At 39.4% G+C, this 12,616-nt stretch overlaps 1 protein-coding gene across 2 annotated transcripts in view; it reads right to left on the bottom strand.

The window, feature by feature from the left end:
* Positions 1–466: 466 nt before the first annotated feature.
* RETREG1 (reticulophagy regulator 1) overlaps positions 467–12,616 on the bottom strand; it is a 128,562-nt gene continuing 116,412 nt past the window's right edge. For both annotated transcript variants that reach the window (XM_045441598.1, XM_045441607.1), the window contains 6 exons: positions 9,626–9,752; positions 7,177–7,261; positions 5,352–5,489; positions 4,485–4,549; positions 4,111–4,237; positions 467–1,400 (listed from right to left, as the gene is read on the bottom strand). In XM_045441598.1, coding sequence (XP_045297554.1) covers positions 901–1,400; positions 4,111–4,237; positions 4,485–4,549; positions 5,352–5,489; positions 7,177–7,261; positions 9,626–9,752 — 1,042 coding nt within the window. In that variant the 3' untranslated portion in view covers positions 467–900. The remainder of the gene's footprint in view (positions 1,401–4,110; positions 4,238–4,484; positions 4,550–5,351; positions 5,490–7,176; positions 7,262–9,625; positions 9,753–12,616) is intronic.

Genomic DNA, 12,616 nt, shown 5'->3' with positions numbered 1-12,616 from the left:
GACTTTTTCTATGACATAATATGAAAGATGAGGGTTTAACTTAGGTCTGAGCAGGCAGAACACATCTGCACTTCATAACATCTCTATTACAAATATGACAGTTGAACAACAAAACACAGCCCAACCTCTGTTTACATCAAAACCACTGTCTATGTGATATATAATTACTTGCTTTCGATGGGTTAATACCACCCATTTGCAAGACCAGAGCTGGTAGTCCATGGAGCATGCCATTTATAGGTAAGCCTAAGTCTATAACTGCAGAAATAACATGGAAATGTATCAGCCTATCCAAAGTAGTTAAATATATTTTTAAAATTTTTTCCTAAGAAATTAATTTTGCTAATATTTCCCAAGTCCTCCACCTGAAGATACCTTGATCATTTTTGGTTTTTCACATCAGAATCTACCAAAATTTTTTTTAACTGTTTCCAAGTATTGGTAACAAAGGAGCTGATACCGCATGTATTCACCAACGAATTAATATTTCAGTGAGTTACAATAAAGTTTTTGCATGCCTGAAAAATTAATTGTAAAGGAAAAATAAGGAATACTTGTAGGAGGATCTCAATAAGTTGGTGTTTTGCTTTAAAAACAACTTCTAATATTCATCTCTGATAACACAGCATGTATATATATGTGTACAAAGTTCATTTCCATGCTTATTACATAAAAATAACTATAGGAAATATCAGTCTATCAGTATCAGCTGATATAGATCCAATTAATTCACTGCAGAAGGGAAAATAAGAAAAACAATCTGAAGTAATCAGTAAAGCCCACAGTTCAAAAAAATTTTTTTTCCTTTTTTCTTTTTCTTTTTTTTTTTTTTTTTTTTTGCATTGTTTATAATTTTTTGGTAGTTTTATCTGTGCTGTGTTGAACAAGTTGATTCCCAGACTAATGGCCTCCTCCGAGTAGATTTGAAAGGAAGCCTGAAGCCTTCTTACTTTGCTGTGCTTCTGCTTCTTGGTCTTGTGCAAGTCCCAATTCACTCTCAATTTGATCAAGCTCTGACTGGTCAAGTAGTTCAAAGTCATCACCTTCTTCAGTGTCTGTGTCGTCTCCCAGGCTGGGGGCAGCCTGAGAGAGTGCTTGCTTCGCGGCGCCCTCTAACTGCTCTTTGATGGCAGCTGTCACTGCAGCTGTGATGGCGTCCCCGGCCAGGTTGCGCATCAAGTGAAAGGTTTGGTCACTGCTCAGCGGAAGGGTGAGGCCAGCGGCGGACTGCCTCTCTTTGCTTGCTCTGGGACCGCTGTCCAGCTGCTCCTTTTTTCTCCTGAGCTCAGTGGGCAAGCCAAGGCTGAATTCATCTTCATCGTTTGTTCCCATGCCATTTTCTACAGATGGAAAATCGGAAAGGTCTCGAGAGAAAACTTCTTCGCTAGGCCGGTCGAGATCTGTGGAATGTGTAACAGAAGTTCATGCTTAAGCACCGTGATGAATCTGAAATGAAAGAACTGTCTAAAAGATAATCTGCTGTCCATCCCACACTCTAGGCAAACCTGACCATCTCTCTACAAGTGCACAAATTCCACATGTCCCCCCTACGTCCTTAGTTTTCCTCTTAAGTACAAAACAGTGTATGTAATGACTTGATGTTAGTTTTTATTTAAATTCCAATGAATTAACATACAGTGTATTAGTTTCAGGTGTACAATATAGCGATTCAACACTTACATATAACACCCAATGATCATCACAAGTGCCCTCCTTAATCCCCATCACCTATTTAACCCATGCCCCTACCCACCTTCCTCTGGTAACCATAAGTTTGTTCTCTATTTTTTCATTTGAGAGAAAGAAAGAGAGAGGGAGAGGGAGGGAGAGAGAGAGGGAGAGAAGAGAGAGAGGGAGGGAGGGAGGGGGAGGGAGGGAGGGAGGGAGAGAGAGAGAGAGAGAGAGAGAGAGAGAGAGGATAACCCAAGCAGGCTCCTTGCTCAACCTGGAGTTGGATGCAGGGCTTGATCCCATGACCCTAGCTAGGATCATGACCCTAGCCAAAATCAAGAGTTGGATGCTCAACCAACTGAACCACCCAGGCACCCCTGTTCTGTATTTTCAGAGTCTGTTTTTTGGCTCCCTCTTCTTTCCCCCCTTTGCTCATTTGTTTCTTAAATCCCACATATGTGTGAAATCATATGGTATTTGTCTTTCTCTGACTTATTTTGCTTAGCATAATACTCTCCAGCTCCATGCACGTTATTGCAAATGGCAAGATTTCATTCTTTCTAATGGCTGGGTAATATTCCATTGTATACATGTACTGAAGTTTTAAATGTTCATCATAGACAAAAATTTCATCCTGCCCCAGGGAGGGTATTAGCTTTAAGCTAATGTGGATATGTATGCTGTATGATCACAAAGTAAAAACAATATATTTCAACTGGAGGTTTTCATGGATTCTGGTACAGCAGATGGTATTATCCTGGCCCAGCATTTTCATCCATGAAGATCTATCTCAGCATCTGTAACCGATGTTTGTTTAAAGCAATGAATCAAAAGAAAGTATCGCTCCTTCTATTCCATGTTCAACCTAAGAGCTTACGGAAACATTTCGCTTTCCATAAATATAGCTGAAAGTGACCATATCCTGTCTACCAAACTCGTGTCCTGAATATACATCAGATCACTTAAGATTTGGGACATTTGAAAGCAATGTCAGGTTAGTAGGCAGACAGCGATTTTATTGTTTTTCACTTTCCATAGAAAATCTTTCACTGTAACAGTTAACTCTACAATAGTAACTTGAAGTCTTCAATTTAATTAAAGCCTTCTTTGTGGGGGGCATGACTGCTGCCCCTTTTGTTGTGTAAGTCTGAGACAGAATGCTTAAGAACAACGGGTTTGTTATCCTCATCTTGATATGTAGGGCTTGTACAGCGTGAGTGTTCCTTTTCCTTTTTTTTTTTTTTTTTTTCCAGTAGACCCTAAACCCAAAGTGGGCCTTAAACTCATGACCACGACTCGCATGCTCTACCAACTAAGCCAGCCAGGCACCCCGTGAGTGTTCTGATACACTTGAAAGTTGAGGAAATTGAGGTCCACAGAAATCATGTCACCTGTTCAAGGTCACACAGTTAATGACCAAGGCAAGACTACGCTTGGGTGTCCCAATCTCCAAGCCTGTCTTTTCTCAAACACTGTATGGCCTCCCTCCTCCTCTAGAAAAAGAAAGTACGTTCTTGCCTGTAAAAACACATATAGAACAATTCATAATCTTCCAGTGTAATCTCATATATTCAATAAATGGTTAAAATGACCCGAAATAATCAAGGACACTAGCAAAAATTAACTTACTGTACAAGACTGTCTCTCTGTTTTAAACTTATTTATCCTAATTAAAAAAAAAAAAAAAAAAAAAAAAAGAACTAACTTTGAAGAAAACCATGAGAAACCATGGAGTCAGCTTCGGATTTGGGGAACTTGTCCTCCATACTTTAATCCTCTTTGATGGGGACCAGCCCTGAATACACAGGATGAAAGTGTCTCTTCCCCTCCTTCCACTGTCGCCATACACAATGCCACCAGACACTTCACAAGTTCATTGTTTTCACTGTCGGTTGTTTATTTGTTTTGAAAATAAAGGCAGATTTGGATACTGACTGGCTTGGATTTTTTTCTCTACACTTTTAAAAAAGGAATAGCTTTTGAGGTACGATTCACAGATCATAAAGTGTACACATTTCAAGCGTACAATTCAGTGGTTTTTAATATATTCACAAAGTGGTGCAACCATCCCCACTATCTAATGCCAGAACATTTACATCGTGACGAAAAACCCACACTAATTACCAGTCACCTTTCCTCCTTCCCCCAGCCCTCGCAGCCACTAATCTACTTTCTGTCCACATGGATTTGTCCATCCTGGGCATTTCCTATAGATGGACTTACACAATACATGGACTTGTGCGTCTGGCTTCTTTCACTTAGCATAATGTTTTCAAAGCCCATCCATCTTGTGGCATGTGTCACTACTTTGTTTTTATAGCCAAGTGACACTCCATCGTGTAGATATGCCAGATTTTGTTTATCCACTCAGCAGTTGACAGAGGTAAATATTTTTGCATGTGCTAATAATAATAAGGGCATGCAGAAATGTGAGCATACCATCAGAAGTGTCTGTCTGTGGAGTGTATCCTTCTGAAAGGTTGAAGGTCCCATTGTCAGTCCAGGAGACCTCAGATACGTCCGTGTCAGACACAGACAACTCTTTAGCAGCAACCGTGAGGCTAATCTGTGTTAAGATAAATAGCAGTGGCACATTTTAAACTTCGGACAGAAATCTTTTTCAAAACTCCATATGAACACCAAAAAATGTCAGAATAATAAAAACCAGATGAGTAATTTTCCTTTTGAAACTGTTCAGTCATCTTAGAGGAATGAGAGGAGTCTATTAGGAAAATCATTCAGCTTGAGGGCATGTAAGTAAACTTAACAGTCAAACCACCCAGGAACAAACTGAAAACTAAACAAAAAAATACCTTAGGACAAAGAGCTGAAAGGTCTAATTCACTGTCATCTTTGTGACTTTTTTCTTTATCTGCTTCTGTTGAGAGAAAATTTAGAGGCTTTCAGTTTCCTAGACAGTACATTTCATTCATTATACAGTGGTATCCTGAACCCGCATTCCTCATGGTCTCCAATGCTCCCATATAATCAAATGTTTGCACACGACGTATTTGCAAAAGTTTGATTTCCAAGGGAAATGGTCCATAGAGTGGTTCTCGTAGTGTGGTCCCTGAACCAGCAGCATCAGCATCGCTGATCTGATGGAACTTTTTAGAAATGCATATTCTCAGGCCCCACCCTACACCAACTGAATCTGAAACTCTGGGGTGGGGCCCAGAAATCCAAGCTTTAATAATCCCTCCAGGTGATTCTGATGCTTGCTAGAGTTTGAGAATCTATAAAGTCATAGGCCAAGTTCAGTAGTGAATAATGATTACATTCATTTTTCCTCTGTTTTCTTTTCCTCCCCTTGTTCTCTCAATCCCCTTACACTGCTCCCACGCTCTCAGCCCTAGTGTTGTTTTTTTTTTACTTGCAATAGTCCACACCAAAATAAAATAACTTACACGAAAGAAATCATAAATAGCAAATACAGAATTATTGAATCCTTTTCTCCTTCCCCTGGCAATTTGGATCAAAAAGTCAATTTCTTGTATGTTCGAGAAAAAAACAAAAGCCTAAATAGGCAAAAGCTGTTATTACTGTGGGGGATTAGCTTCTGTAATAATATGCAATAAAAGGCTAAAAGCGCCTTGAAATGCATTAAAATTGATTTCATAATAAATAGCCAGCTGATGTCTGATTCCATGCACGGTATCTAAAATTCAAATTTTACCTACCAGATCTCTTACGTTTCTTCTGATTAATATATTCTCCAATTCCAAAATCTAGTTTCAGCAGAACTGACTTGATTTTGCTGTATATTTTTTGTCCAATATCATTACACTTAAACAGTGGACACAAAAATGCACACAATACTGAAACATAAGAGGGAAGAGAACGTAGGTAAGATGGCCTTCCTTTCAAAAGGCTACATCTTAGTATTTCACAAAAATATCTCAGTTTCCTTACTGACAAATGCAAGTGTTTTACTTCGAGAAATGCTTCTGTGAAGTAAGCTCATAATTTGTATTCTTCCTCCCACGATGAAAACATTTTCTCCTGTGCGCGTGTGCACGTGTGTGCATACCCACACTATGCTTAAGGTCATTATTTTCAAAGACTTGCTGTCGTATCAACTTCCTCCTTTCAATTCTTTCAGCCTCAACAATTACACAAAGCTTACATGCTTTCTTGACAACAGTCCTGGATTAAAATCTCCATTCTACTTATGTGTTAAATAAGCCATTTCACTATAGGAAAGTTATTATCTATTAGCCTCTCATCAGTAATATTGGCATAATAACATCTGTTAGAGCTTTGTGAAGAATAAATGAGGCCAATGCGAACCATCTGAATAATGCCTTGCCCATATCAGACTCTCCTTCCCCGGCTCTTTGTTCCTTTACTTCCTAAACAAGGCAGATCGAGGGCTGATATGTACATGAGTTCCACGTGGGAGAATGGATGTAAGCTTGGATCAGCTGCCATGGGTGTTATGCACCAGGAATACAAAAAGAAACGAAGATGGACACCGTGAGTGTATTGTATTCCCTGGTGTTTATTTCTTTGTTGTTGTTAGAAAATATGCCCATTTACCTTTTAAATAGGAGTTGCAAACTCCAATATCACTAGAAGCCAAGGAAGTATATGTACATTTTAAAAGCCGGTGTAAGAAAAATAGGGAAATATGAGGGTTAGTTAAATGGAGAGTGCCTGTCCCATCTCAAGGTGGCAGCACCAGATCATATTTTCCAAGCCAAGCTGGAAATCTATACTTTTTTACAGCATTTTGGAGTTGTATTTGACAGACAATAAATTGTACATGTTTAAAGTATACAGTCGGACACATTTTGCCATACACATACAACTAAGAAACCATCACCACAATGAAGATAGTGAACATATCCATCACCCCCTGAAGTTTCCTCATCTTCCTATTCATTAATCCTTCCCCTGCCTTTCCCTCCCTCCTCCTCCCTGGGCAACCCTCTGTGTGCTTTGCCACTGAAGATTAGTTTGAATTATGCACAAATGGAATCATACAGTAAATGTTCTTTTTTACCTGACTTTTTCCCACTCGGTCTAATTATTTTGAGATTTAGCCAGACTGTGGCATACATCAACGTATTAGTGCTGAGTGGTCACTGAATGGCTATGCCACAGGTTGTTTACCCATGCCTCTATGGGTGGATGTAAGGACTGTGTTCTGGTTTTGGCTACTACAAATACGGGTGCTGTGAACATGTGCATACGAGTCTTTGCGTAAATGTATACTTTCATTTCTCCTGGGTAAATACCTGGCTGTGGAATAGCTAGATCACGTACAGTGTTTAAGAAATTGCCAGACTGTTACCCAAACTGGCTGTGCCATTGTACCTACCCCCTACCAGTACAGGTCTCTAGGAAAAGGAAAAACCTTTTACAGCAGGAACTTAAAGAAGAATCCATGTGTTTTATAATTAAAAACTCATCCCTCCTCTTCCAAACTATGGAAGGTCCTGCTGACCATTAAATGATACCATATGCATCGCATAAATCAGCCGAATGTTCTACTATACTTACACAGGAGATAGCTGAGTATAACCCCAGGAATGTAACTTCCCAAGACCGTAAAAAATGTGCACACACTGCAGACCAGGAGACAAAACTAGAAATGATAGAAACAACATGTGACAGTTATACAGAACTCCCAGAGCTTTTAGAGGACAGGATACACACCCAATTAGTTATCTATATGCGATCTGTCCCGTTACGGCAAACGTTGTTCAAATCGTGTTCTTTTGTACTCGGGTCTGACAAATGACTGCTGTGTTCAACCAGCCTCAATCCACTTTAACACTTAGTAACTATCATTCTGAGGTTCTAGAAGCTCGTTTCTGGCACCGAGAACATCTCCCATTAATCATCCCTGTGGCTCTATTCCTGCCAGATGCAAGAGAACTGAAGAGTAGTATGTCCCCAGAAACTTTTTTTTACTCGGGATCAGTCACTGAAAATACTGCAGACTGGCAAATAAACTTGCAAGTTCAAACTACTTCTATAAGCTCATCAAAATTCATAAACACAGCAAAATATTACAGAAATTAGAGGCACTTACATAAGTATAATTTGCACAGCTGATAAGCAGCTGGGATGAATCCACTGGCCATTACTATCCTCCTTCCTAACCATATCCATCCCTCAGATTGACCCCATTTCTAGGTTACTTAGAAACCAGCTGGGAATGAAATGAAATTCCCTCAGTGAAATGTGCTTCATTTCCTTCTCTCTGTCAGTTAGGAAAATGCTCCTATAAAGCCCTTCACAGGTTTTCCTCATCCTACTCTTAAAAATAAACTATCTTTCTTCTTTTGATTCATCTTTAAGTTACGGCATTAAACTGGGAAGCAAAATTAAGAGAATTTCAAAAAGCCGTATAAGGAAAGGATACATAACTCCGATCAGTAACTGATTGACACTGAGGGGGTCTAAAATTCAGATTAACTTTGATTTTCCATTCTTTGGCATTGGGTTAATAAATTCACTAGTCAAAAGAACAGAGGAGCTTACGCAACAAAATTAGGAGCTGTTTCTGAAGCAGCAAGGCCATCGAAGAATACGGAATTCTCATAGCAAAATGGAAGAGGAAAGACCATAAAAGTTGAAAGAATAAGTCTATGAAAGCATGACCGTATCCAGAATTCAGTTTCAGAAAGAGATTTCATACTATCCACTAGATTTGTAACATCATCATGTTAAGCCAACTGACTTAAGAGCACATTAGGACAATCCAACACACAAATTTTATGTTCAGAATCTTCTAAAAATGTGTTTAATCATGTCAGTGATTTTGATGATTTGATGATCAATAATCATCAAAAATGCAACTCTCCCTCGCCACCACATGAGTATCTATTCTAAGAATTACCTTCAGTGATTAAAAAAAAAAATCCATGCATATACAACATTGCCATTTTAACATGCTCAAAATATGTCTAAACATAATTCTATTACTCAATACTACTGAAGTTAAGAGATTGCCCATACATGGTACAACCAGAGGGATTTTTAGGCTGTACCAACATTCCTAGGCTCTTCCTTCCCACTACAGGCGGAGGTTCAAGGAACTCGAACACAGACATAGAAGCGAAAGGTTCTGTTGATGGTTCTGCCCTTAAACCCATGCTCTCACCATCACAGCTGAAGCCGCCTCGACACATCCAAGTACTCCAAAGGTGTGCACCACATAATCCCTTCCAAACCACTTTCCAACCTTCTCCCCAGGGGTTTGCATCGTAACTGGAAAAACACTCATTCCATTTACATCATCCCTATGAGTGTCTTTGCCAGAGGTTTTCTTTCTTAAATAAGTCTTAAATAAACCAAGAATCTCTACTTTTTAGACTAAAAGGGAGACTCAGTTATCTCCAAAAGCATCCTCAAAGGACTATCTGTTCACTTCATCTCCTTCTGACTTCAACACTGGCCTACATAATATAAACTGACATTTTTTATTGAATTGTAACTGACATGCAATATTATATGTGTTTCAGGTGTACAACACAGTGGTGAGTTTCATCACTGGAAGCTGGTACTTCTTAATCCCGTTCACGTATTTTGCCCATCGCCCTGCCCTCTTCTCTCTGGCAACCACCAATTTGTTCTCTGTAATTGTATGTCTTTTTTTTTTAATGTGTCTGCTTTTAAACTGAAATTCCTCATAAGATATTTTTTTTCTCCTCAGTCTGGCCCATAAGACCAATCATCATTCATTTTTGTTAATGAGTTAGATAAATATGCATAAAATAGAAAACTAACACAATTTCAATATATAAAGTTGAGGATTTTCTAGGGCTAACACACTAACATTTCTGAACCTTGCTAATGTCAGCTTCATGGCATGTGTTCCTAGCATATTATATCCAGGATTGGAGAACCCTTACAAGCTGGTACATTAGGTTAATTCATTCGTTTCCAATTTATTGCACATTTTAAAGCACACACAGTCATTCTCCTGTACTGAAAGACTTGCCTTGCCGGGGCTCTGCTGTTTAAAAAGAGACATTTCTTGAAGAAATAAGCTGAAATTCATCCATGATTCTGCAATACAGTGGCTGAGCCTCGGTCTTTCATCCGGTTTGGAATTGATAACTTCCCAGCTAAAGAGAGAAAAAGAAAACAATGAGTTTTAGCTGAACTTCTGATGATCCATTCAGCATTGCTTGTTTCAGCAAATATTTCTGGAGCACCTACTATTGGCCACACTCTCTGGAAACGACCTGCGAATTCAGAGGTGAACCAGCCAGATACCTGTCGGATGAAGCTGATGCCCTGAGAGAAGAGATACAGGCTGAAAAGCTAGCTACACGATTATCCCATTACAATGAAGGGATCACTGAGGGAGAGGTATAGGGTGGGGGCTTTGGGACATCTCTGAAGTCACTTCTGTGCTAACATCTGGATTAGTAGTAGTTTATGTCGAGGGCTCGGAAGAGTTCCAAACAGCACAGTGTACAACATACGAAGAGACCTAGAGCCAGAAGGAGATAGTGACACTATCCCACAGGGCCCCGCGTGTGGCTCCGCAGAGTCGGCCGGAAGAATAACGCTGCCCGAAGCTGGGAAGGTGAGATAGGACCTCATCGTACTGGGCCTTGAGGGACTTGTTAGGAACGTTTTGAACCTTAAGGATAGGGAAGCCACAGTGCTTTTAGAGAAACTTTGGCATCCATCTTCTGACCATCATCATCGTCATCAACAATGCCTTTTCCATATATATTCTAGTCGGTCAATTCAACAGTCTCAAAGTACCTTGTCTTTTTCTACTGTAACTTCTCCCAATCGTCTTGGAAGAATGTGTTGGCTGTGACGCCTGTGTCAGGCATGTGCTGTGTGTCCCTGCCCTCGTTTTCTGGCAGGGACCTCAATAAGCTAACACCAGTAACAATCTCCCCAGGAGGAAGGCATGCAGACACAGGGCATTCCCTCAAATACAATGACATCGAGTTCAAATCCCACTCTTGCAATACTAACTCATCATGAAAATATACCAGTTCAATCTATCGAGGGCCCCCAAATTCATTCATTTAATGGAGAATCATTAGTACCTACTCTGTGGAATCTGCTGCCATAGAGCTAAGGATATAGCAATAAATGAATGTTTCTTGTTAGTGAACTATCATCCGAGCTATGACTGCAAGGGAGTCAGGGTGAGAGGATCTCTGGATTCAAATCCAGTAGTCCTAAGACAAATCAAAACTACCCTGGCCCTTAGATGTTCAACTCCCCAGAGACTGTGTACATGTACGTTCTATTTCTTTTTAATATACCTTGAACACTAAGACAATTTGTAGATTAGATAATTAAATTTCCTTTTTCAATACAAATTTTAAGTTATAGTTAAAGAAGTGCATTAAAAAAGAAAGAAAAAATGTCCTTTTCCTTCCTCTTTATTCCATCAGAGTCAACCCATGCTCTTCCAGAGAGTCACTGAGCTATCATCAGTTCTCCAGGCAGACACTATTCCACAAGGCAGACACTTGCCAAATGATTTCCTGCCTATCATTAGAAACGAACTTCCGGGGACGTTTAGCTGTTAGGGAGAGAGTGGTTTATGTATTCGTGAACTCTACCCTTCTCTTGAACCACCATTGAGCAAGTCTGTTTTCATTGGTGACCAAATCTAGCACTAGGCTTGCCTACCTCATGAATGATTCCAGACCTATTAAAGGAAACACTAAGTGCACGGAAGCCACTATCTGTAACAGAATTTTGCCAATACACCTGTTTAATGGGAAAAGATTTTATACAGGAGTGCAAAAACCTGCAAGTGGCAAAGGAAATAAGATTATTAAGGGGCGCCTGGGTGGCTCAGTCGGTTGAGCGTCCGACTTCAGCTCGGGTCACGATCTCACGGTTCGTGAGTTCGAGCCCCGCCTCAGGCTCTGGGCTGATGGCTCAGAGCCTGGAGCCTGCTTCCGATTCTGTGTCTCCCTCTCTCTCTGCCCTTCCCCCATTCATGCTCTGTCTCTGTCTCAAAAATAAATAAACATTTAAAAAAAATTTAAAAAAAAAAAGATTATTAAACTGTGGCCTCCTTTCTGAGAACAATCTATTGCAAATCGGCTAGGCTAGGCTAGGCCACGCTCTGTTTTGCTGGGACCATACAGTTGACAGAAATAAAGACTTTCATTTCTGTTCCCCGCACATATTTAGTATTTAAAGATTTGGTTGAGCAGTTTGGCAAATATAATTCTAACAAAAATGAATGAAAAACTTGTAACGAAACGGTTTATCATTCTCTTAATGATTCAAATGGAATGAATGAACATTTCATATTTTGAATCAAACTTAAAATATATTTTTGTATTTATATAGGATAATGAACAGATAAAGTGAGTTGTGCTCAAGCAATGAAAGGTGAAATAGCACTGGAAATGAATGAACTCTGTTTGTATATGAACCTCAGCATCATAATGTTGAGAAGACAATCGCAGAATAACATACGATATTATTTCATTTATATAAAGCTCAAAATCGTTCTAGCTAAAACATTATTTAGGCAAGGAAATGATTTAAAAAAAAAAAAGATTCAGGAAAGTGGTTACCTAAGGCATGGGATGTGTGGGGTAGGTAGGGAATGTGACCACCAGGACACATGGGAGCTTCTTGGGTATTGGTCATGTTCTATTTCTTAACTTAGATGAAGGTTACATGCAAACTTGACTTACTACTGTCCTTTAAGCTATACACACACACACACACACACACACACACACACACACACAGATGTATACATACACGGCCTTTACTTGAAAATTTGTTGATACTTAAATGTATAATCATGCTTTTTATTTAATGAATAACATTCTAATGAGTATATCTCACTTCACATTCCATAGTCAAAATAAAAATGTTACTTAAGTTTTTGCCTGAGTTTATTTGTGAAGCAATATTTCTGCTAGCGAAAGCCATAAAAAATAGTTTTTGAGTAAGTTGTACTTTATAGATGCTGAAACCCTGT

Source organism: Leopardus geoffroyi, chromosome A1, assembly GCF_018350155.1.
Source record: "Leopardus geoffroyi isolate Oge1 chromosome A1, O.geoffroyi_Oge1_pat1.0, whole genome shotgun sequence".
Taxonomy (NCBI): domain Eukaryota; kingdom Metazoa; phylum Chordata; class Mammalia; order Carnivora; family Felidae; genus Leopardus; species Leopardus geoffroyi.
This window is presented reverse-complemented; position numbering and strand designations above follow the sequence as displayed.